General features: G+C 38.7%; 1 protein-coding gene across 3 annotated transcripts in view; it reads left to right on the top strand.

Annotated features, from left to right (window-relative positions):
• The window catches only part of LOC141389576 (uncharacterized), a 446726-nt gene that overhangs the window by 387057 nt on the left and 35519 nt on the right, over positions 1 to 24150 (top strand). For 2 of the 3 annotated variants that reach the window (XM_073961285.1, XM_073961286.1), the window contains 2 exons: positions 16823 to 17102; positions 17311 to 17431. In XM_073961285.1, coding sequence (XP_073817386.1) covers positions 16823 to 17102; positions 17311 to 17431 — 401 coding nt within the window. The remainder of the gene's footprint in view (positions 1 to 16822; positions 17103 to 17310; positions 17432 to 24150) is intronic. The other variant, XR_012409113.1, reaches the window with a different exon arrangement.

Raw genomic sequence — 24150 nt, 5'->3', positions numbered from 1 at the left:
GAAGTTTTCTAAAATAAGACGTATAGGTCTTTAAAAGAAAACCTACAAATCTTGTAAAAACAGCCCTAAAGGTCTTCTATAAGAAACCCCAAAATCCTCTTTAAGAAGCACTAAATGTTCATCTAAAAGAACCGCTAAAAGCTCTTCTATAAGAAGTGCAATATATCTGCAATAAGAAGCCTCGCTGGTTTCCTATGAAAATCCCAAAAGTTATTATATAAGTGGTTCTGAAAAATCGCCTAAAAGAAGCCCTAAAGGCCATCTTTATGAAGCCTTAAAGGCCTTCCGAAAAAGCCGTAAAACGTCTTCCATAAGAAGCACAAATCGGTCACCTTTAAGAAGCGCTAAAAGATAAGAGCCAAAAGGCTTATTCGCTTATACGAAGCCTTAAGAAGGTATTTTCTAAGATGCCCTAAATATATTCTATAAGATGCCCTAAAGGTCCTCTTTAAGAGGCTCTGAAAAGTTTTCTATAAGTAACTACGAAAGGGTTTCTATAGGAAGGACTTCTGTAAACAACCCTGAAGGTCCTTCCATAAAAAGCAATAAAGGTATTTTATAAGAAGCTCAAAACGACTCAAAGGTTTAATATAAGAACCCCTGAAAGCTATTTTATAAGAAGCCTTAACGGTCTTCTATAAGAAGCCCCAACGGTCTTCTATAAGAAGCTCTAACGGTTTTCTATAAGAAGGCCTCAGCCCAGAAGCCCAGAAGGGTCCTCTAAAAGAAGCTCTGAAATATATTTTATACACACTCCTAGAAGCCTTAATGTAAGAAGCACTGAACAGACTTTTATAAGAAGCTTCACAGCTTTTGTATAAGTAGCCCTGAAAAGTGTTTTTTAAGAAGAATTTCCATATAAAGACCTGAAAGGCCTTCTTTAAGAACCTCTGAAAGCCCTTCTATAAGGAGCACTGATAAGTTTAAAGGTTTTTTAGGAAGGCCCAAAGGTCTTATACAAGAAGGTGTAATGGGGTTCTGTGAGAAGCCCTAATGGTATTCTATACGAAGTCCTAAAAATCTTCTATAAAAGTCCAAAATAGTATTCAATTAAGAGCTTTAATAAGGTCATATAAGAAGACTTAGAAGTATTCTAAAAGAAACCCTTACGTGGGTCTACAAGAAGTCTTGAAAGATCGTCTAAAATAAGTCTGAAACGTATAAAATACTTAGAAGCCCTAAAAAATCTCCTAATAAGCCCAAAAATCTAAAAACAAAAAGCAATATAAGGTCTTTAATGGTTTTAAGAAGCCCTAATATGTTCTATCAGAAGTTCTAAAGGTCTGCTATAAAAAACCTTAAAAGTCTTCTATAAGTAGCCCCGAAAGGTCTTCTGTAAGAAGACCCAAAAGGTCTTCTAGAAAAAGGCCTAAAAAGTCTTCTAGAAAAAAGCCTGACAGGTCTTTTATAGGAAGCTTTATTCCTAAGAAGCCCTAAAGGCCTTTCTTATAGAAGTTCTAAAGTTCTTCTTTACAAAGCCCTACATATATTTTTTAAGAAGCCCTAAAGATTTTCTGTAAGAACACCAAAAAATCATCTATAAGTAGACCTAAAGATCTTCTTCTTTAAGATACCTTGAAGGGCCTTCTAAATGTTTAACCTAAAATGGTCTAAAATGGTCAAGAAGCCCTTAAAGGTATTCTGCTAAAAGCCATAATCTTCTATAAGAAGCGCTAAGGGTATTTTAATAAGAAGCCCAAAGGTCTTTTTATCTAAGCTATTAAGGGCTTCTTATATAAGAAAACCCTAAAAGTCTTCTATAAATAGCTCTGAAATGTCTTTACAAGAAGTCCTAAAGCTTTTCTATAAAAAGCCCTGAAGGTCTTTCTTAAGAAAACTTAAAGGTCTTTTTTGAAAAGTCCTAAATGTCTTCTAAAAATTCTAAAAATTTTCTATAAGAAGCCTTTAAAGTCATCTCTATGAAGCCCTGAAGGTCATCTATAAGTAACTCTTATGTTCTTCTTTAAAAAGCCGTCAAGCCGTTAAATATGTATATGAAGCCCTGAAGGCCATCAAGAAGAAGCTCTAAAGACCTTTAGGCTTAAAGACATAAAGGTTTTCTATAAGAAACCCTAAACGGTCTTTTGTAAGACGCTTTAAATTTATTTTATAAAAAAACCTTAAAATTGTTTTATAAGAAGACCTAATCATGTTCTTTAAGAAGTCCTTAAAGTCTTCTATATGAAGCTCTGAAAAGTCTTCTATAAGAAACCCTAAATTTGTTCTATAAGAAGTCTTTAAAGGTATTTTATAAGAAGCCCTAACGGTCCTCTTTAATAAGCCTTAAACGTATTTTATAAGAAACGCTTAAAGGTCTTCTATAAGAAGCCCTGGAAGGTCTTTTAAAATAACCCCTAAAAAGTATTCTATAAAAAGCCCTGAAAAGTCTTCTGTAAGAAGCTCTGAAAGTTCTTCTATAAGAAGCCATCAATAAGAAGCTCATATGTTCTACTTTAAGAAGCCCTAAAGACATAAAGGATTTCTATAAGAAGCCCTAATAGGTCTTTAGTAAGACGCTTTAATAGACATTAAAAAAAAACCTTAAAAATTATTTTGTAAGAATCCCTAATCATGTTCTTTAAGAAGTCCTTAAAGTCTTCTATAAAAAGCTGTGAAAAGTCGTCTATAAGAAACCCTAAAATTTGTCTAGAAGAAGTCCTTAAAGGTATTTTATAAGAAGCCCTAACGGTCCTCTTTAATACGCCCTAAAAGTATTTATTAAGAAACGCCTAAAGGTCTTCTATAAACAGCCCTACAGGTCTTCTATAAGAAGCCCTGGAAGGTCTTCTAGAATTAATACCGGAAAGTCTTCAATAAGTAGCCCTGAAAAGCCTTCTGTAAGAAGGTCTGAAAGTTCTTCTATAAGAAGCTCTGAAAGTTCTTCTATAAGAAGCCCAGAAGGTCTTCTATAAGAAGCTCATATATTCTTCTTTAAGGAGCCCTAGAGACATTTGTCCCTAAAGACATAAAGGTTTTCTATAAGGGGTCTTTAATGCTAATTGATAAGCAACCCCAATGGTCTTCTTTAAAAAGCCCTAACGGGTTTCTTTAATAAGCCCTAAAGGTCTTTTATAAGAAACGCCTACAGATCTTTATAAGCAGCCCTACAGATCTTTTATAAAAAACCCTGGAATGTCTTCTAGAATAACCCCTGAAAAGTCTACTATAAAAAGCTCGGAAAGTATTCTATAAGAAGCCCTAAAGGTCTTCTATAAGATGCCATCAATAAGAAGCTCTTATGTTCTTCTCTAAGAAGCCCTAAAGACATAAAGGTTTTCTATAAGAAGCCTTAAAGGGTCTTTTGTTTGAAGCTTATTTTATAAGAATCCTAGAAAGTTCTTCTATAAGAAGCCCTAAAATTATTCGAAAAAAGCCCTGAAAGGTCTTCTATAAGAAGCTCTGGAAGTTCTTCTATAAGAAGCCGTAAATGGTCTTCAATAAGAAGCCCAAAATGTACTACATGGGATGCCCAAATTTTTTTGTAGAGAAGCCTAGAAAGTTTTTTATGAGAAGACCTAAAAGGTGTTCCTGAAAAACCCTGTATATGTATGTATATATGTAACACGACCTTTCTGCTTAACATCGCCACACCCTAATAAATGATTCCCCTGTCACGGTGTCGCAATATCTCTGAGTTTATATATTTGTATATACGTGTGTGTGTTTGTATTTTGTTGTGTATTTTTCTACTTGATCGCTGCACACTTTTCGCTTGTCACATTTGTGTCGCAAACAGGAAGAGCCCTAGCAGCAACACTTTTTCAACAACGGACAAGCAAGTCGTAGGGGCAGCAATTCAGGCAGGAACAGCCAGCCAGTCAGTACTGCAACATGAAGACCAACAATAGCAACAACTATTGGACAAACACTAAGTAACAACACCCAGCGTGGATAGCAAAAACAACAACAATGACAACACCGACAAAGTGGAAAGAACAACAGGAAAAACCGAGAAAAAAAACAACACAAAATTAAATAAAGCACAATAGTTGTAGTAGTTGTTGTTGGTGCTGTCGTAGTTGCTGTTTTGTAGCCGTGATAGTGAGCCTGAAACGGAAACGGAAATCAGTAACAAAATGTGCCAAGGACAGTTGCATAATATTTTCAAAAAAAAGATTGTGCTTTTTAGTTTTAGTTCGTTAGTGTTGTTACTGTAGTGCTTTTTAGTGTTTGGTCGTCAAACCATTTCCCACCTAACTATTCCCCGGTTGGCTGTGAAATTGGAACAAAACAAAAAACAGGGCAGAAGGAAAATGCCCTGTCTCCACAATAGTTGAAGACTCAAAAGTGCGGACCAGAAAAACATGTGCTACGAACGTTTGGAAAAGAAACAAATAAAATAAATAAAACTTACGTTTTTAACATAAAAGCACAGTCAGAGGACATTTGTTTTTGTATTGTGTGTTGGAAAACGAAACAAAGAAAGACTTGGAATCACTGCTGGGGAACTTGAAAGAAAAATTGAAACCTCATAAAAACACAATTCAAAACTACTGCAGATTCAACTAGAAATACCACAGATACACACACACACACAAAGCTACACTCAAAGCAACAGTCGTCAAATGAAGAAAAATTGTTGAACGACCAACAACATTGCTGCAATCAAAGCAACCGGAAGCCAAATTGGTGAATTGTTTGTTAAGCTGTCAGTTCACTATCAACGTAACAGCAAAAACAACTAAAGTACAAGTTACAAAGTTGAATCTCATTTTACGTTTTGTTGGGGCGGGGATCTACACTTTTCTTGTGGGCATGGTAGCTTTTAGTTCATTTGTGAATTCCATCGTTTGCGATACATGGAAGTTGGTGGCTACTAAGCACAAACTATCAAATTACAGCAATAATTATGCATTCTTTGAAATGGTGTATATTGATTAAATTTTGTAAAAGTAATTGAAAGAACGGAATTATGTCGATTCTGAAGAAATAATAAACAAGCTGTTTCTCCATATCTCCTATATAGGGCACCCTATTGTCACAATTGCTTAAAATCGCAATGGTATTCAGTATAATTTCACCTTGCTTAGCTATCTGTCATTGTTCATTTGCATTTATGGTCAAAACGTACAATGCCAAGTGGTACTTTAAAACCAAGCGACCATAACCTCCATGCACTTTAGCATCACACATACATACCCAGATCGTGTACGACTTGTTGATGCTAACAAACATTCTGACATACTTTTCTAAGCAATCTAACAGAAGTTCATTTTTGTGGATTTTTCTTCTCTTGAATTTCTACATTTCGTTCAAATGCATTCGGACAAAAAAAAATCTTATCACAAATAAAATATGTGCAGGTATGAGCGCGTGTGTCATTGTAAATTTGTCATAAACATTCGGAGAGTTGTATATTTCGATTTTTACAGTGTTTTATTTAACTTGCTTTGGTGTCCGTTTAGTTCAAATCTAGTAACTCATTTTCCACACAGTTGCAGTTGACCAATCGAACTAAAACGTTGCCCACTTTTCAGATATGGATAACAATACATGAATATGAAACCAAAACTAATATGGGTCAATTTTTTCCTATAGCCCCCATATTGCTGTACCACCCAATTTCAGGTGTCTTGAAGATGTTGTCTTCATTTTTTGTCCGAATTGGCTGTAACTTGGCATCTGGAGTTCCCAATGGTACAGAAACTTCCCCACCAAAAATTGTGGACATGGGTCAGATTTTGGTGTAGACCTCATATAACGGTACTACTCGATTTCAGGCAATTTAAAGCTTTTATCTACATTTTCGGCCTAAATTGACTGTAATTTGGTTATGGACTTCTCAGTGGTCAAAAATGTATTTACTAAAAAGTTAAAAATAACTTTGTTTTTTCAAAATAGTCTGGCTTAATCCCATTGTTGTTGTTTTAATATTTTAAAACAACTATTTTATTAGTGGAAAAGATTTGGCATTGTTCGCCAAGGGGTAAGGCAGGGAATACTATAGTTTCGATCCACGCCACTGGATCTCATCAGTTCCCTTGTTTCTTGTTTGTGGATATTCTCCACCGAAGTTATTTTTCAATAACTTCTTCAACAAGAAACTTTTTATACCCAAACATCAATCGTCAGCACGAAGTATAAAGGTAAGCAAAGAAAAAAGTTCAATGAGAAGTTTTTCCTTGGCAACCTCATACAACTCCGACGAAAGTGTCTGCGAAAACAATTCAAACCTCTTCCACTTGTATGTGTCGTCGAATTTTGACGAGTGCACACACCAAAATTTGGTTGGTCTGCTTTACAGCAAAAACAACACAAGTCGTGCCAGTGTCTTCAATTTGAAGCATTGTGGCGTTTTTTTTTTTATTCGACGACACATACAAGTGGAAGAGGTTTGAATTGTTTTCGCAGACACTTTCGTCGGAGTTGTATGAGGTTGCCAAGGAAAAACTTCTCATTGAACTTTTTTCTTTGCTTACCTTTATACTTCGAGCTGACGATTGATGTTTGGGTATAAAAAGTTTCTTGTTGAAGAAGTTATTGAAAAATAACTTCGGTGGAGAATATCCACAAACAAGAAACAAGGGAACTGATGAGATCCAGTGGCGTGGATCGAAACTATAGTATTCCCTGCCTTACCCCTTGGCGAACAATGCCAAATCTTTTCCACTAATAAAATAGTTGTTTTAAAATATTAAAACAACAACAATGGGATTAAGCAAGACTATTTTGAAAAATCAAAATTGCAAACGCTATCCCAATAAAAAAAAAACGCCACAATGCACAGTGGATCCACCCATTGGCCAAAAATAAAAAAATGAATGTCAAAATGTTGGTACAACATCCGGCAACTCTGACAGCTATGACATGGACCTTTTTAAAAATATAATAATTTTTGTTTCATTCGAACGCGATCTTCTTAAGAATAGCTTCAAAAGTCGGAACATTTGACTAATATTTTTTGTTGTGAGTACAACCTACATTTTATGTGCAAGTAAATATATTCAAAATATCGCGAAACTAATACGTATAGCAAAATATTATGGTGGATTTTGAAGGAGGAGGTAATAGCTTAATTTTCATTAGAAAATAGTGTTATAGCGTGTTGTGAAATTCTAGTTAGCTGCATATTTTCATAGTGTATTTTGTAATGCCGATTCGATGATATGCTTAAATTTGAAATAAGGTTTTAGTCATGATGCCCACCAGTGCCCACCTCGGGAATAATTTTCCAAAATAGGTCATTGGTTTAAGATTATTCAGTATTAAAATCAGCTGCCATCTAGTGCCAGACTATAAATGGTGGGTCGCTGACTAAAGCAGCCATAGAATAAGGTTTCTATGGATATATTCGCGTATAACTCTGTTATGTGACCACGTACATTAACATAATTGTCATCAGTGGCAAGAAGAAGAAATCTTTTTCCTAATTCGTCTTACGTTGTCGGTACGTGCCTACCAGGAAGAACGCTATAAGATCTATATTAAAAATTTTACCAATTTTCAGACAAAAATATTGATTTTTTTAAATCCGCTAAATTGGTTGGATTTTATGGTGTTTTGGAGATTTTTTTTTTGTTTCCCCATGCCTATTTTTGCATCATAAGATAATCGTGACCTTAGTTCATGTCCTTTTGTATTAACAGCATAAAACAATTCTCACCGTATACCCCCTCCAGAGGGGAAAGGGGGGAGAATGCTACGCTCGTGGTTTCTTAAAACACTCTTCACAGCAGCACAAAGCTGTAACCGGCGCATTGGCTTGATTTTTACACTCTAAATATTTTTGGCCACTTTCTCCATACAAGTGGATCCACTGTGCAATGCTTCAAAGTTAAAAATAACAAGTAAAAAAGTATCAGTCAGCTTTGCCGACTGAGATATACCCTCAGCCTGTGTGAATGTGCCCTAAAGAGAAGATCGATATGGACCATTTTGGAACTTAAACTACATTTGGATAAAATATTAGGGATCTTTGGATCCCCGTGGCCCAAATTGGCATGCCCGTTTTAGAGATATAGTGCGTACCATTTTAGAGACATTTTATAAACTTTTGTGGGGGAGGTACCCGAAGGAGTGGACCGATATGGCTCACCTTCGAACTTAAGCCTAGTTTGGACAAAATATTACGAAGACTAAACTTTGAACCGAATCGGCTGATCCGTTCGAAACTTACCGTCCGCTCCAGCTACTGATTTCGTTGGGGGTTTGCAGCTTTCGGGTCATTTTCTCAGGAACTATAGACTTGCCCCTGAAAAAATTTGTTCCGTCGTAATGGGGACAACGAATACAAATTGCTACAACAGAAATCAAAGGGATTCGAGATCAGTTCTTAAACTGCACTTTTCGGAAATTTTGTGTAGGAGGTACCCGAAGGAGTTGACATATATAGTTCACATTTAAACCTAATCTATGTCTCCTAGAAATATTACGATGTGCACAGTATGGACCAACTCGGTTACTACCTTCGAGAGATACCGTGCACACCATTTTAGAGAAAAGGTTAGAACTTTTGTGAGGGAGGTACCAGAAAGAGTGGACCGAGTAGGCCCTAAACTAAACTTTTCCGAAATTTTGTGTGGGAGGTACCCGAAGGTGTGGACCGATTGAGTCCATATTGGAACCTCATTTAAGTCTGGTAGAAGTTTCACGATGTGCAAAGTATGGACCAAATGGGTTACCTCCTTCAAGAGTTATCGTGCGCACAAATTTTCCGAACAATTTCGAACTTTTGTGGGGGAGGTACCGGAAGGAGTGGACCGATATAACCCATCTTCGAACTTAAACTAAATTTGGACAAAATATTACGAAAACCAAATTTTGGACCGAATCGGTTGATCCGTTCGAGAGTTATCGTGCGCTCCAGCCAGCCAGACAGACAGACGGACGGACATGGCTCAATCAACTCCAAATTGTCTGAAACACATTTCGTCCATACATACTTGGGGTCTAAAACCATTATTTCGATGTATATACCCTCGTTAGCATAAATGCTGAAGGAACTATAGATCAGCTCTGCTGACAGAGACATACCCTCAGCCTATGTGAATTGAAAATTTCATCTACGGACAGATCGAATGTATTTGGGGTCTTTTCAGAATTTTGTGCCATCTTTGGAGATTTGAACTTGCCCACAAAAATGCGGATTAGGAAGGAATGGACCTACATTGTCCATCATGGAAGTGGATATTATTTTGGCAGTCATATCTTTTCGATAGATATCGCGCCACTAGTCACATTAATGGGTCATCGTGTAACTTTTGGACCAGTATTCTAGAAAGCATGGAATTGTCCACGGCAAAAATATCGCTGTAAACAGGACCATGATCTTCGAACAGACCCTAAACTGCACTTAGACACAGATGTTGAACTATTGTGGGGGAGGTTCTCTAAGGAGAGGACCGATATGGGCCATTTTAGAAGTTAGACAAAGTATTAGGAGATCCAAAGTTTGGACCAAATTGGTTGCCCCGTTCAAGAGATATCGCCCCAGAGATATATACCATTTATTGAAATTTTTTAAATATTGGGAGAAAGTACTGGAAGTTGTGGATCGGTATTGCCCATCTTCGATCTGAGACTAAGTTTGGACAAATGCCAAATTTTGGACAAAATCGGTTGATCAATTCATTTTCGTGCTCTCCAGCCACTACATATGGTGCCATAGAGGGTTTTTACACCTTTCGGGCTGTTTCCTCAGGAAATATGGACTTGCCCATGAAAAAACTTTATCGTCGTAATGGAGTCAGCGAATGCAAGTTGCTTCAACAAAAACCAAAGTGATCCGAGAGCATGTCTTAAAGTCAACTTATCCGAAATTTTGTGTGGGAGGTACCCGAAGGAGTGGGCAAATATAGTCCATATTCGAACCGCTTCTATATCTGGTAGATATATTAGGATGCGTAAAGTATAATCGGTCCTTCCCTTCAAGAGTTATCGCGCGCACAATTTTTCCGAACATTTTTGAACTTTTGTGGGGGAGGTACCGGAAGGAGTGAACCGATATGGCTTATATTCGAACTTAAACTAAGTTTGGACAAAATATTATCAAGGCCAAATTTTGAATCGAATCGGCAGATACGTTCGAGAGTTATCTTGCGCTCCAACCACTACACACGGCGTCATAGGGGTTTTTGAACCTTTCAGGAAGTATGGTTTTGCCCCTGATGAAACTTGTACCGCCGTGTGGGGGGCCGTGGATACATGTTGTTACAACACAAATCAAAACGATTCGAGAGCAGGTCCTAAACTGACATTTTCTGAAATTTTGTGAGGGAAGTATCCGAAGGCGTGGACCGATTGAGTCCATATGACCAAATCGGTTACTCCCTCCAAGAGTTATCGTGCTCACAAATTTTCCCAACATATTCGAACTTTTGTGGGGAAGGTGCCGGAAGGAGAGGACCGATATAACCCATCTTCGAACTTAAACTAAGTTTGGACAAAATATTGCGAAAGCCAAATTTTGGACCAAATCGGTTCATCCGTTCGAGAGTTATCGTGCGCACCAGCCAGCCAGACAGATAGACGGACATTGTTAATGGACTCCAAATTGTCTGAAACACATTTCGTCCAAACATACTTGGGGCCTAAAACCATTATTTCGATAAGGCACATTTTGCCCGTATGAAAGTGTATATACCCAAGTTAGCATAAATGCTGAGGGTATAACAAGTAAAAAAGTGTCAGTCGGCTTTGCCGACAGATATATACCCTCAGTCAATTTGAAGTGAAACTTTCACCTACGGACAGATCGAATGTATTTAACGCGGAGAATTGTGTAATAATTTGCACCAAATCACCATCAACAATTTTGTAAACAATTCCAAGGTTTTAGGTAAAATTTCCTGATCACATGCTGAAATAATAGCATCGGTGTCTTCTAGATTTTGCTTCGCTCTTTTCGCTGACGTATTAAGCCGTCAGTGAGAAGAACAAAGCAAGATCTGTTACAATAACGCAAGTGCAATATCGTCATCCCTATCTGAAACAGTGGAATAAAGATTTCGAAAAAAAAATCAGCTTCAACATTTAATAATGGAGGAGATAAATTTTTAAAATTCGCTTCATCTGCTCCAGGATTTTCATCTATAATGTAATTAGGAGGGCTTCTAAAAAAGTTTCTGGCCTAATAATGAAAACGCAAACATTTGTCCAGAAAAATAGTTTTGTTGTTTTCTAAAGTATTTTCCATCATGATTTATACACTTTTGGCAGCACTCAAACCAAGCACTTTTTCCACTCCGAACAACTTTAGTAGGATTTGGCTCGTCTTGGAAGACCCCATGGTCGATTGCTGTTTTGTTTCGGGCCCATTCGCATACATATATCAATCATTCGTCACCTGTGACGACAGTATGAACATCTTTTGAAGCACCGCTATCGTATTTTTTCAACATTTCGTTGCACCAATCGACACGATTTGTTTTTATGAGCGATTGTCAAATTGTGGAAGTTCCAACGATAACAAACCTTTTTTTACGGACAGATGTTCATGCTGTATCGAATGTATGCTGCTGCAAAAAATGGCCAAGGCTGTCTCTATCTCACATGACGATTTTGCATTATTAGTTCTTGCACGGCATCAATGTTTTCTGGCACTACGGCCGTTTTTGAGCGATGTTGCATAGGCCAGAAACTTATCTAGTAGCCCTCGTATTCACACCTTCGGCGGGTACAATTGCGATGTCATTCACATCGTGCAAAGACTGTTCAAATATTTCTTCTAAGGCCTTTATTATCTCATTTAATGATAAAAATCAGTAAAAATAATATTTTCATTTTTTACACACAAGTGCCGAACGTACCACACGTAGTACGCAAGGAAATATGTCAACTAGGCCGGGGCGATTTGTGTGGAAGGAGAAAAACCTTAATAGGCCCTTCGCGTTTCTGATTCCTGGGATTGAACTGAGCAAAAAATCTACTGGTCTACGATGAAAATCGAGCCTTTCGATTTTGACTTTAGTTTTTTATCTACGATTTTTTTGACATCTTCTCATATAACAGCCAAACCATTGAGATTTTCGAGCCAACACAAAGACAAAAATTGTAGCCAAGACAGTAATTAAGAACTCTCTAATACATCGCAAAAGCACTGGAACGGTTGTTCAGGCAATTTTGGTCTTGAGAAGGTGCAAACTTTTCGGAAAATGTCGACTAATGACACTGTGCTACAAAAGTTGACCAGAAAAATATTCAAGCGTTCTGATGCAAAATTCCATCGTGTTGGGATCCATGGAGAGCGAAAATGCATTTAGTTTGTTTTGCTACCATCGTTTTATTTTTTTATAACGGTAAAAGTAGTCAACATCTTGGTTTCTTACATTTTCAAATTTAAACAGAAATATCTTCTTTTTTCACAACGGATTTCTATTGATCCTTCTTCCTTTTAAAGGGGTGAATAATATTTTTTTAAATCGGTTAACAAATGGCTGTGGATTAGGAATTAACTGCACTAAGACACAAATGTTGAACTTTTGTGGGGAGGTACCCTAAGGGAGGACCGTTATGGGCCATTTTAGAAGTTAAACTAAATTTTGACAAAATATTAGGAGATCCAAAGTTTGGACCGAATTGGTTGCCCCATTCAAGTGATATCGTCCTAGCAAGTTAGTGATTTTTTTTAAATATTGGGGAGTACTACCGGAAATTGTAGACCGGTATTGCCCCATGAAACTAGGTTTGGATATAACATGACTAAGACCCAATGTTGGACCAAATCTGTTGAACAGTTCGAGAGTTATCGTGCTCTCCGGCCCCCATATATAGTGACATAGGGGTTTTTTACACATTTCGGGATGTTTTCCAAAGAAATATGTACTTGTCCCGAAAAAAAACTGTTACCGTCGTTATGGAGGTAGCGAATGCAAATCGCTTCAACAAAAATCAAAGTAATTCGAGAGCAGGTATTAAAGTGAACTTATCCGAAATTTTGTGTGGGAGGTACTCGAAGGAGTGGACACATATAGTCTATATTCAAACCTGATATACATCTGGTAAATATATTAGGATGTGTAAAGTATGGACCAAATCGGTTACTCCCTTTAAGATCTATCGTGGCACAATTTTTCGTAACATTTTTGAAATTTTGTGAGAGAGGTACCTGAAGGAGTGGACTGATATGGATTATCTTCAAACCTAATCTAAGTTTGGACAAAATATTTCGAAGGTCAAATTTTGGACCAAGTCGGCAGATCCGTTCGAGAGTTATATTGAGCTCCAAACACTACACACGGTGTCATAGGGGTTTTTAGCACCTTTCAGGCTATTTTCTCAGAAAGTATGGACTTGCCCCCGGATGAAACTTGTACCGTCGTATGGGGATGGGCGGTGAATACAAGTTGTTACAACAAAAACCAAAGCGATTCGAGAGCAGGTCTTAAACTGAACTCTTCCGAATTTTTGTGTGGGAGGTATGCGAAGGAGTAGACCGACTTACTCCATTGGAATTTTATCTAAGCCTGGTAGAAATTTCACGATGTACATAGTATGAACCACATCGGTTACTTCCTTCGTTATCTCGCGCACAAATTTTCCGAACATTTTCGAACTTTTGTGTGGGAGGTAACGGAAGGAGTGGGTCGATATAACCCATCTTCGAACTTAAACTAAGTTTGACAAAATTTTACGAAATGCGAATTTTGTTTCGAATCGGTTAATCCGTTCGAGAGTTATCGTGCCCTCCAACCAGCCAGACAGAGAGAGAGAAGGACAGGCATGGCTAAATCAACTCCCAATTGTCTGAAACCGATTTCGTCCAAACATACTTGGGGTCTGCAACCGTTATTTCGATGAGGCACATTTTTGGTCGTATCAATGTGTATATACCCTCGTTAGCCTAAAGGCTGAGGGTATAACAGTTATGTCCAAACTATATTGTCAACATCATGAAAAACATATTTAATTTACTAAAAATTCAATTCCATTTAAGAAGCTGACACACTTATATTTCCCTCTCATTTCATTTGGCCCATAATTCAAATATTACATTCACATTTGCGTTTACGAATGTCAACACCATTTCCAGGATAGCAAACCTCATTGCGTTAGGTTGGCTCGGATGGAGGAAGGAAGAAAAAAATGTAAAAAATATACGACAATGCTCAGCATGTTGTAAGTTATAACCAGCGATTACAGAATGCCAACACTTATTTTCGTTCCCTGTTCTGCATCTTTGTATTCTCCTCCTTTTTTCAGTTTGCAAGTGATACCCTGTTTTGCACCTTTCAAAAGCATCATTGAAGTATGGGAATGTTTTCTCCCATTTTTCTTGTTGTGTGGTGTCTGTGAAATTTCCTTTTGTCACATCACATGAAAAATGGCAGCCATATCTGTTGCAAGAAAAGAAGGACGATAACAAGAAGAAGAAACACAAAAAAACTGAACCAACAAACCAATGAATGAAAAAAAAAGGAAAAAGGATTGTGCTTCGACATATTGAAAAGTACCTCAAAACAAAAGTTCTTGCCATTTCCTTTGCCTCTGGGCCAAGTGCCAGATGTGTGCAAATATCATTCATTCATATGGCAATATTCATGCGTTTTACTCTCACTGCGACCGCCTCAAGGATCTAAAAGCAACACTTATGCCACCACATAAGTACAAACACGGACTTACACACACACAACTAAACCTGTTTCTTCCATGTGAAATTGTTTTACCTGCCACACATATTCTCTTTATTGCTGCCAGCGATTTATTCCAAAGATGGAAGAAGTTTTTCTTTTTTGCTGCCAACACCAAGGAGGGAAAGTTTTGAGACGGTTTAGGCGAAAATATGGGAGGAAATGATGTTGGGGAAGCTGACACATATCTGATCTGAGGGAAGACGCCAGGAAAAATGACAAAGGCCAAGACTTGTACTCATGTATACCTCATGCCAATTGGACATTTATGTCCTCGTGGGGTCAACCGTAACCAACCCTAACACCAGTTATTGGTCCTGAGCTAACATATACAGATCAACGAATTCTCTCATTGGAAGCTTGGAGCTGGTTATGAGAAGGGAACTGTCTACAAGCGGTGAGCTGGGAACTAGCGGCGAGCTAGCTATGTTCGACTGCTTTTTATCACAAGCGCCCAATCTACCGGGTCCGAGCTAAACGCAGGAGCGAATAAAGACAGGAGCTGACATGCCTTATGGATGGAAGCTGGCTAAGAGCATGAGCCATCTATTAGCAGGACTCTGGCTAATTTCTGAGATCTGGCCACGATGCTGACTAAGCATAATCGTGAGCAAGTCACAGAAGAACTGACTATAAGCTAGAGGGCTGGTTACGAGCGGAAGACGTTTTTCAGATGGGTTCTGACTATTAGCTGGAAACTGGCTATTAGTTAGGAAATTACTACAAGCAGGGAGCTAGCTATGAGCTGAAAGTGAGGGGAGCGTAGTTATTAGCATGGCGCATGAGAACAAGTTGTGTGCGAAGTTAGTTGACTTCGAGCGAGAGTTTGCTATGCACGGTGAACGAGCTATTAGGTGAGACTGATTTAAGCGCTGGAGCGGGCTAGGAGCTAGATATGATCTGGGAGTTGCCTCGAACAGTAGATGTCTATTAGTATGGATCTGAATGGAAGCAGGAGCTGGATGGCATGGGTACGAGCTAAGATAGGACCGAAATAAGTGTAAGAACGAACAATTCACCAGAGATGACTACAAGCGTAAGCTGACTACAAGCGAGGAGTAAGCTATGAGCTGAGAACGAAGGAATCGCACCAGCTAGCAAGGCGAATGATAACAAGCTGAGTTCGAAGTGAGGTGCCTTCGAACAGGGGACTATTTATGAGAAGGGACCGAACAAAGCGCAGGAGCGAGCATGTAACGGGAATTAGCTGTAATCTTAGAGTTAGGGAAGCGCAGGAGCTAGCAGAGTGCTGGCTTTGAGCAAGCAGTGTCTTGAAGGTATTTAAAGGATCTAAGCTAGCGGCGCATCTGTGAATGATAACAAGCTGAGTTCGAAGTGCGATGCCTTCGAGCGGGGAACTGCTTATGAGAAGGAAACGAACAAAGCGCAGGAGCGAGCATGTTACGGGAGTTAGCTATAATCTTAGAGTTAAGAAAACGCAGGAGCTAGCAGAGCGCTGGCTTTGAGCCAGTAGTGTATTGATGGTCTTTAAAGGATCTAAGCTAGCAAAGCATCTGCGAATGACAACAAGCTGAGTTCGAAGTACGGCTCCTTCGAGCGGGGAACTGCTTATGAGAAGGAACCGAACAAAGCGCAGGAGCGAGTATGTTACGGTAGTTAGCTACAATTTTAGAGTTAGGGAAGCGCAGGAGCTGGCAGAGCGCTAGCTTTGAGCCAGCAGTGTATTGGAGGTCTTTAAAGGATCTAACCTTACATTCTGGCTCTGGTTCAGTTGTGCGCACATCCGCCTTGCACTCTGCAGGTCTGCGGTTTAATTCCTGACTAGAACATTAAAATTTTCGGCAGTAGCAAATCCCCTCAGCCATGAAAAACATCTCTACATGTGGTGTCGTAAGACACGCCGCTAGGGCTCGGCGATAACAAGAAGGTCCCATATCATTGAGCCAATATGAATCGGAGTGCACTCATTGCTATGAGGGAAATCTACCTTGTCCCTTCGGGGAAGTTGTGGGAAAATATGTATGTATCTGCTGGTAAACAAACCTATTTATTATTCTGCGCCGACAAAGCCTAGAAAAGTAATAAAATGGCTTAGCGAATACTTTTCCACCCAACTGTTGACAATAACTTTTATGACTAACTAACTCATATAAAATGTCAGAGATGCGGTTGATTGTTCATTGTCGGTTATTGTTGTTGTTTTCTTTCATTGTTCTCTTCCTGTAACACTTTTTTTCTCATATCCTTTGTTGTTATCTGTTTTTTTTTTTTTTTTTTTTGTTTCTTCCCTTCAGGTATTACATGGAACGTAAGATCTTCCAGCATCTGCTCGAATTGAAATCACTGCAAATTCGTTCGAATAAACTTAACGAAGCCGTTTTGGTAAAACGCGCTGTTGACGATTATCACAAATCATGTGCAGCCTTGGGCGGCGAGACTGGCACCCGACTGCGTCGTTACAACTTTAGCGAATATACCTTTAAAAATTTCGAATTGTTTCTTTATGAGACACTGAAGGCGTTACAAAAACCGGGAACATACAATTTCCAGAATATAAATGAAGTTTATGATGAGGTAAGTAAGCGACGAAGCTTTTGGGGGTGGGAGAAAGGAAATGCACTGCCTTTTGTGAGTTAATATTTTGGCAATTCATTTTTTATTTTGAGGCTTCTGTTTTTCATTTCCATTTGATTTGGTTAAAGGCAACGTATGTTATTTCCGTTTTTTATTTACATACATTCGTGTTTTTCTGTGTGTGTTAACGTTTGCTCTCTTTCTTTAGGCAGAACGTCGCTTAAGTCCTGATTATAATTCATATGAGAAGGCATTACAGTGTACAACCAGAACTCATCGATGTCTTCATGCTGCCCACGCCTATACCGGCATACCATGTGCCGCATACAGTAAGTAGTATTCCAATTGATCAATTTCAAATAATACGATTTAAGTGGAGGTGGAAGTGTGAACGTAATTTATGCATTGAAATTTGTTTGAGCTGAGGAACGAAAGAAACAGCATTTTCACTCATATTTAGTGGATATCGTCGACATTTTATTGTATTTTTAACTTTGGTAGTCGTACATATTGAGATTGTCATTACATTTGGACCTCACGAAAGTAAACTTTTTAGATAATATTAAGTAATCTATTATCATATATATTGTTTTTTTTTTTTGTAATTATAAGTCAATTAGTTATCTATGGACTATCACTTACAGTTAAAAATAGCCTTGTTTTTGTCTGCAAGTATATAATCCCACTAAAGGTCAAAAACTTCTGAAAATCCCCCAACTATACATACAATTACTAGGAAAGGGTTTCGCGTAAAGCCGGTATTCAAATTATCCACAGAGGGAATTTACAAAGCCTGATGTTATATATATATCTGGCCTAATACTTGTTTACTTGTTTTTTCTAATTGTTGCATTAAATTCGCCTATGGTAATTTTAATGTCATCCATCAGATGTTTTCTTAAGGAGCTAGTACAAAATATCTTTGATTTTCTAGTCCTTGTCTACTTCACACATACTTCCTGTTATACTACCTTTATATTGTACAAAAACCCGAAGGCAGTGTGGACACTATCTGTCACAAGAAGTTTTTTACATAACCTCCCAAAATAATTGAAATAGAGAGCTTGCTGCGGGAGACAACCACCGTTTAGTGGTAAACCCTTTGTCTTTGTCACACCGAACAACAACAACATAAACAACCAAGCATCAACTGCAAATACATACATTTTTGTCGCTCGCTCATAAATGAATGCCGCCAATACCAAAAGTCAAGCTTTGTGAAAGGCAAAATATCTAATGCAGTTGAATACCAACCATTGACTACTACTATGAAATACGTAGCACCACTTACTATCCAAAACATTCTTTAAATTCTTTGGTGCTTTTGGTAAACTTTATTTCAGTTCAGTACTGCTGATGTGGTGGCAATGCTGATGATGATGGTATTCTAGTTGAAGAATTTCGCGTCAATGACAGTATTCCAGAATGTGGAGGAGGAAAGTTGATGCTGCAACCAAACATCCACTCTGTGTTTGCACTGATGCTCATGGATGGCATTGTCTTAGAGAGAGATAAATGACAATTTTTGCAAAATGAAAGTGGAATTTAATTTGTGACGTTTATGGGTGCTGCTTTTGTGCATGTGTGTGTGTGTTGTACAGGATTTGTTGCATTGTAGTTGAATCAAACACACACATTCCCATACATACCAAAACACATGTAAGTACATTGTGCCCCATGAAGTAATGAGAACAACCAATGAACTTAAACAAAGCCAACAACAGCAATAAAAAACAAATATCCCCAAAGCGAACTAAACATTTTATCATTGTCATTACTAGGAACGAACGAAGCTCAAAGTAAACCAGCGTGTGTCATTCGTTGTTTCGTTTCATATTAATGGATATTCATTTTTGGTGACATGGCACAGTGATTGACACTTATCGTAATGAGTTTATAATTGTAATGAAATTTAGTTGTCAAAATGCAATTAAGAAAAACTTTGACTTTTTTTAAGATGGACTATAAGAACAATGAACTGGAATTAATTCAGCAAAGAATGTGAAGTTTCAAAGAAGACTAGATTAGGTTAGATTTTTAATAGATGTTTTCACTACCTATCGAAACACACTCTAGTTTCCAACACAATGTGGAGGATACACGTTCCAGCAATTTCGGTAAAACAATGTGGATAACTTTCAAAATATCGAAACTGGGAGGTAGCGTTTTATGGGGGATATATGAAGGCGCGTACCTGTAGGGACAAATTTCACCATCAACCAAGACTAAATACCAAATTTCAGCCATTTCGGTGGAATATTAATACCACAAGCTTCAAAATACCGAAAATCGGGAGGCACAGTTCTATGCGGGGAAATATGAAGCCTTAATCCTTTTTTTACAAATTTCAGGTGGAAAGTTTTGCACTCCAACTTTCAGACATTTCGGTGGAATATTGAGGGTACAACCATCAAAATATCGAAAATTGGGATATAGCGTTCTATGGGTGCTATATAAATTCGTAGACCTATACCGACATATTTAAAGGGGAAAGCTGAATACCCGCCACGAAGACTAAATACCATATTTCAGGCATTTTGATGGATTATTGTGGCCATAATCTTCAAAATTCCGAATATATATTTTATAGGGTCTCCTATGAATATTTCGATGTGTTACAAATGGAATGACAAATTTAGTTATACCCTCTATAAAAAGTATCAGTCGGCTTTACCGACAGAGGTATACCCTCAGCCTGTGTGAATTGAAACACTTTTTTCCCACAAAAACTTATGTATTTAAAGGGGTTTCAAAATATTGGGCGTATGAACCGTCAGAAATATCGATTTGGATTAAAGTTCAAAAGTTTTGCGGGGGAGGTACCTAAAGGGATGGACCGCCCACTTGTCATTTCAGTTGGTCACCATATAATTTAGAGTTTTTGGACCAATATATCAAAAAACATTTACTTGGATTCGAAAAGCATATGTATTATCTCTGTAAGCAGGGCCACTAGAGTACCTTTAGTAAAAATTACGTAAACCACACACAAATGTTGATCATTTGGTACCCCAAGGAGTTGATCGATAGGGTCCACTTTTGAACATAAACTAAGTTTGGATAAAATATTTCGAGACCTAAAATTTTGATAAAATCGGTTGCTCCGTTAATAGGATACGCGCGAACCATTTTAGCGAATATTTTCGAACTTTTGTGGGGAGGTGCCGGAAGGAGTGGACCTTTAAGCACCTTCATCTAATATTCGAAGAAATGTATTACGATATGCAAAGTGTAGACCAAGGCAGTATTCGCTGCGAGAGTTTTCGTGCGAACCAGCCATTATATTTGCTGGCCGTAGGGAAAGAAGTATGAACTTGCCAATAAAAAGCTTGTACCATCGTAATAGGGGCTTTGAGCGCAACAAGAAAAATCAAATCGAATCGACTGTCAAATTTTGGACCCAAACGGTTTATCCGTTCGAGAGTTTTCGTGAGCTCCATCCACTACACATGGTGCCATAGCGGGGTTTTGCAGCTTTCGTGTAATTTTCGCAGGAAGTATGGACTTGCCCCTGAAAAAGCTTAGAACGCCGTTATTGGGGCGGCGAATACAATCTGTTACAACAAAAATCAGAACGATTTAAGAGCAGGTCTTAAACAGCATTTTTCCGAAATTGTTTGTGGGGGATACCCGATACCATAATCGAGACTTATCGTGCTCTTAATTTTTGCGAAAAAATTGAATTTTTGTGGGGGAGGTACTTAATGGAGTGGACCGATATGGTCCATTTTCGAACTTAAACTAAATTTGGACAAAATATTACGAAAGCCAAAATTTGGACCAAATCGGTTCATCTGTTCGAGAGTTAAGACGATGTATTTGGTGTTCGTCTGCAGATGATCGGGAAGACGATGTATTCGGTGTTCGGCTGCAGATGATCGGGAAGAAGATGTGTGCGGCTGTTGATGTTCGGGAACACGATGTGTTCGGCGTTCGGCTATTGATGTTCGGGAGCACGGCTTCGGGTGTTGATGCTCGGGTATCGGTGTTCGGAAAGACGATATATACGGCGTTCGGATATTAACGCGAAAAATTCGTCGCTCGGGTTTTAGGCTAGGACAACGGTCTAGTTTCTACAGTGTACTACTATTACTCAAACAGTGGAACAGATGACCCGAAGGCCCTGTAGAACTGAAAACCCCGAAGGTCCAGTGCCGAATGGAACAGATGACTCAGAAGCCCTGTAGAACTGGAAAACCCGAAGGTCCAGTGCCGAATGGAACAGATGACCCGAAGGCCCTGTAGAATTGAAAAACCCGAAGGTCCAGTGCCGAATGGAACAGATGACCCGAAGGCCATGTAGAACTGAAAAACCCGAAGGTCCAGTGCAATTTATTAGCCACCACAATTTAATGGGTACCTTCCAAAAGTATTCTCAACTCGGTAACACCAAGGCGTACGTTGGAGGATTTAGAACAGTGTTTAGTTCCAACCCGTGTTGCTAACTCCCTGCAGTAGCCAGCTCGGCATCACCAACCAACTTTGAAATATATGAGTGACTCGAGGCATGAAGTGAATGCGAATTATTCGCCCTAAGCACTGACTACGATGGTTGCAAAAATACACTGGATTTAAATTTACCACTATGTGGCCTGTTATACCACTAGCATCAGGTAGAAACAAGGAGTATTGTCAGAGCGCTGTTTACCCATGAATGTATGGAGGCTTTTGGTAGTAGTTGTTGTGTTATGTACGTGATCATATTGTCACGTTACAGCACTGGGAACCATAAATACCGAATGAAAATGTTGACCACAGGGGACATTTATGGTAGATAATAACTTGCAAATACCTGAAATTTGGTGCTACCGTTATGTGGGGCTATAAAACGCATAGGCCTATGTCCACAGTGTTGTGCCAAATTACAGAAAATTTAGACAGATAATGTAGATAAAATCTTCCAAATATTTGAAATCTGGTGGCACCGTCATACGGACCTATACCAAAACATGAACATATGTCCAACATTTGTAGTGGAGAAGATTTCTGACCACTATGAACACCAAATGCCAATTTACAACTAATTATATCTAAAAATGTAGCATAAAACTTGCAGATACCCCAAATGGGGCTGTACAGTTATATGGGCTATTCTGAAATATGGACGTATGCATGTCCACAACTTTTAATAGATAAATTTCAAATAATAACTTATTTGGTCTGAAAACGTAGGTAATAATATAATAATTGCTCCACAAACATCCCATATGGAACAAGGGAGACTTCTCTCATATCAGTGAGTGCACCCCGATTCATATTAGCTCAATGATACGGAACCTACTGCTTATTGCCGAGTCCGAACGGCGTGTCTTAAGACAGCACTTGTAGAGAAGTTTTAAATGGCTGAAATACTCAGGAAAGGTCGCCAACATTACTGAGGGGTATGTTGCCTGTCCTGGGAATCGAACCCACGACCTTCAGCGTGCAAGGCGGGTGTGCATACTGTCGCACCACGGTGGCACCCTAAAACGTCAAAATACCTGAAATCGGGAGTTGTCATTATATTGGAGGCTATTCCAAAACGTAGACCGATAAAGCTTACCTTCTACATGGATCTGACAGCAGTGTCCTATCTTAATTTTTCTGGATGATACCTCAAATGGGCTGTACAGTTATATGGGAGCTATTCCGAAATATCGACCTATGTATGTCCACAACTTTTAGTAGATAAGTTTCTGAATCAAAAATGTCAAAAAATAGCTAACTTGAAAACGTAGGTACAAACGTCAAAATATCTGAAATCGACAGGTATCGTTATATTGAGGTCTACTCAAAAACGTAAACGGATATAGCCTATCTTCGACCTTGATCTGCCTGTAGCGTCCTATTTCAAATTTTCTAATACCATAGTCGATACCAAATGCATGATGAAATATTCTTTCCAGATCCTCAGTGTGCTATCTGTATCAGTTACCAGGTTGTCTTCGTCAACATTGCAGGAGAATGTGCATGCACCCCTTCAGTCTGGTGTTTTACTCTCTGGTAAAATTTTCAGACTTCATTCTTAATTCAGAACATCTCGAGTTTCTTACGCACACGTGTCTCCTAGTCTTTTTTCTTCCTTCTGAAAATACGCTTCTCTCTCCTCATCTCCCGATATTTTTTCTCGGTGCTTCGTGACGGCAGGGTTGCTCCGCATGCCGCGTTCTTCTCTTTAGCAGCCTTACGACCATAGATTTTTAAAACGTGGTTTTTGATACCCATGAATAGATTTTACCACAGTTTGACGAGAATGGGCTATTCTTTGCCAGCATATGGACAGGTTGAGCGGATTCGGCTTGTGTTATCTGTTCTCTTTGCAGTTTCTTGACCTCCAACTTCCGTCTTGCTTTAGATCGCACTTTTACCGAAACATTAACACGAGTGCGTACCATGGCTACTACATAGAAATGTTCCAAATCGATGTTTGCTCCTCAAATCGTGGGGCCAAATATATTTCCCTCCTAATTTTAGCATTAAAGGCTTCTAGAACAATTTTAATGTCATGGTCAGGGCAGCTTTTATATGCTCTCTCCAGTCGCATGGTCTGTTCATCGTTCATTGTTATCTTCGGTCGTGGCATGGGCGCAGATGAGATTGGTGTTAAGGAACTTTGTTTTACAATTCCCTCTTCAATCGGAATGAATCTGGAGACCAGGTTTTTTAGCCTAAGTTTGTTTGTGATTTTCAGCGTGGTCAATTCCACCGTACTTTCTGTAAAGTGATAATAACAGCCTTGTACTTACCAAGTACACCCGCCAGTGCGAAAACTGCACCTACACTTTAGAGATTCCGGACATTCCAGGTGCAGATATATGTACATATCATGGCCCTTATTATATATATATTTTTTTTTTTTTGGAGGGTGGGGGTGTGTATTCTTCAACTTTTTTCTACACGCAGCACATGTTAGACTTACCGCTAAACCTACAGGCCCACCCTTGGGCTGCAGACAAAGAAACCCTAGTAACTTCTTAATATATGTGCTTAGAAGGGCAGGACTCACAATACAGGATTATTGGTAGCTACAGAATACCGTTCAGAGAGCTCAGGCCAATGGTTTCTCAAT

The sequence above is a fragment of the Musca autumnalis genome, unplaced genomic scaffold, assembly GCF_047663935.1.
Source record: "Musca autumnalis isolate F117 unplaced genomic scaffold, ASM4766393v1 scaffold_1, whole genome shotgun sequence".
NCBI lineage: Eukaryota > Metazoa > Arthropoda > Insecta > Diptera > Muscidae > Musca > Musca autumnalis.
The sequence above is the reverse complement of the archived record's forward strand: the minus strand, read 5'-3'. Positions and strand labels throughout refer to the sequence as shown.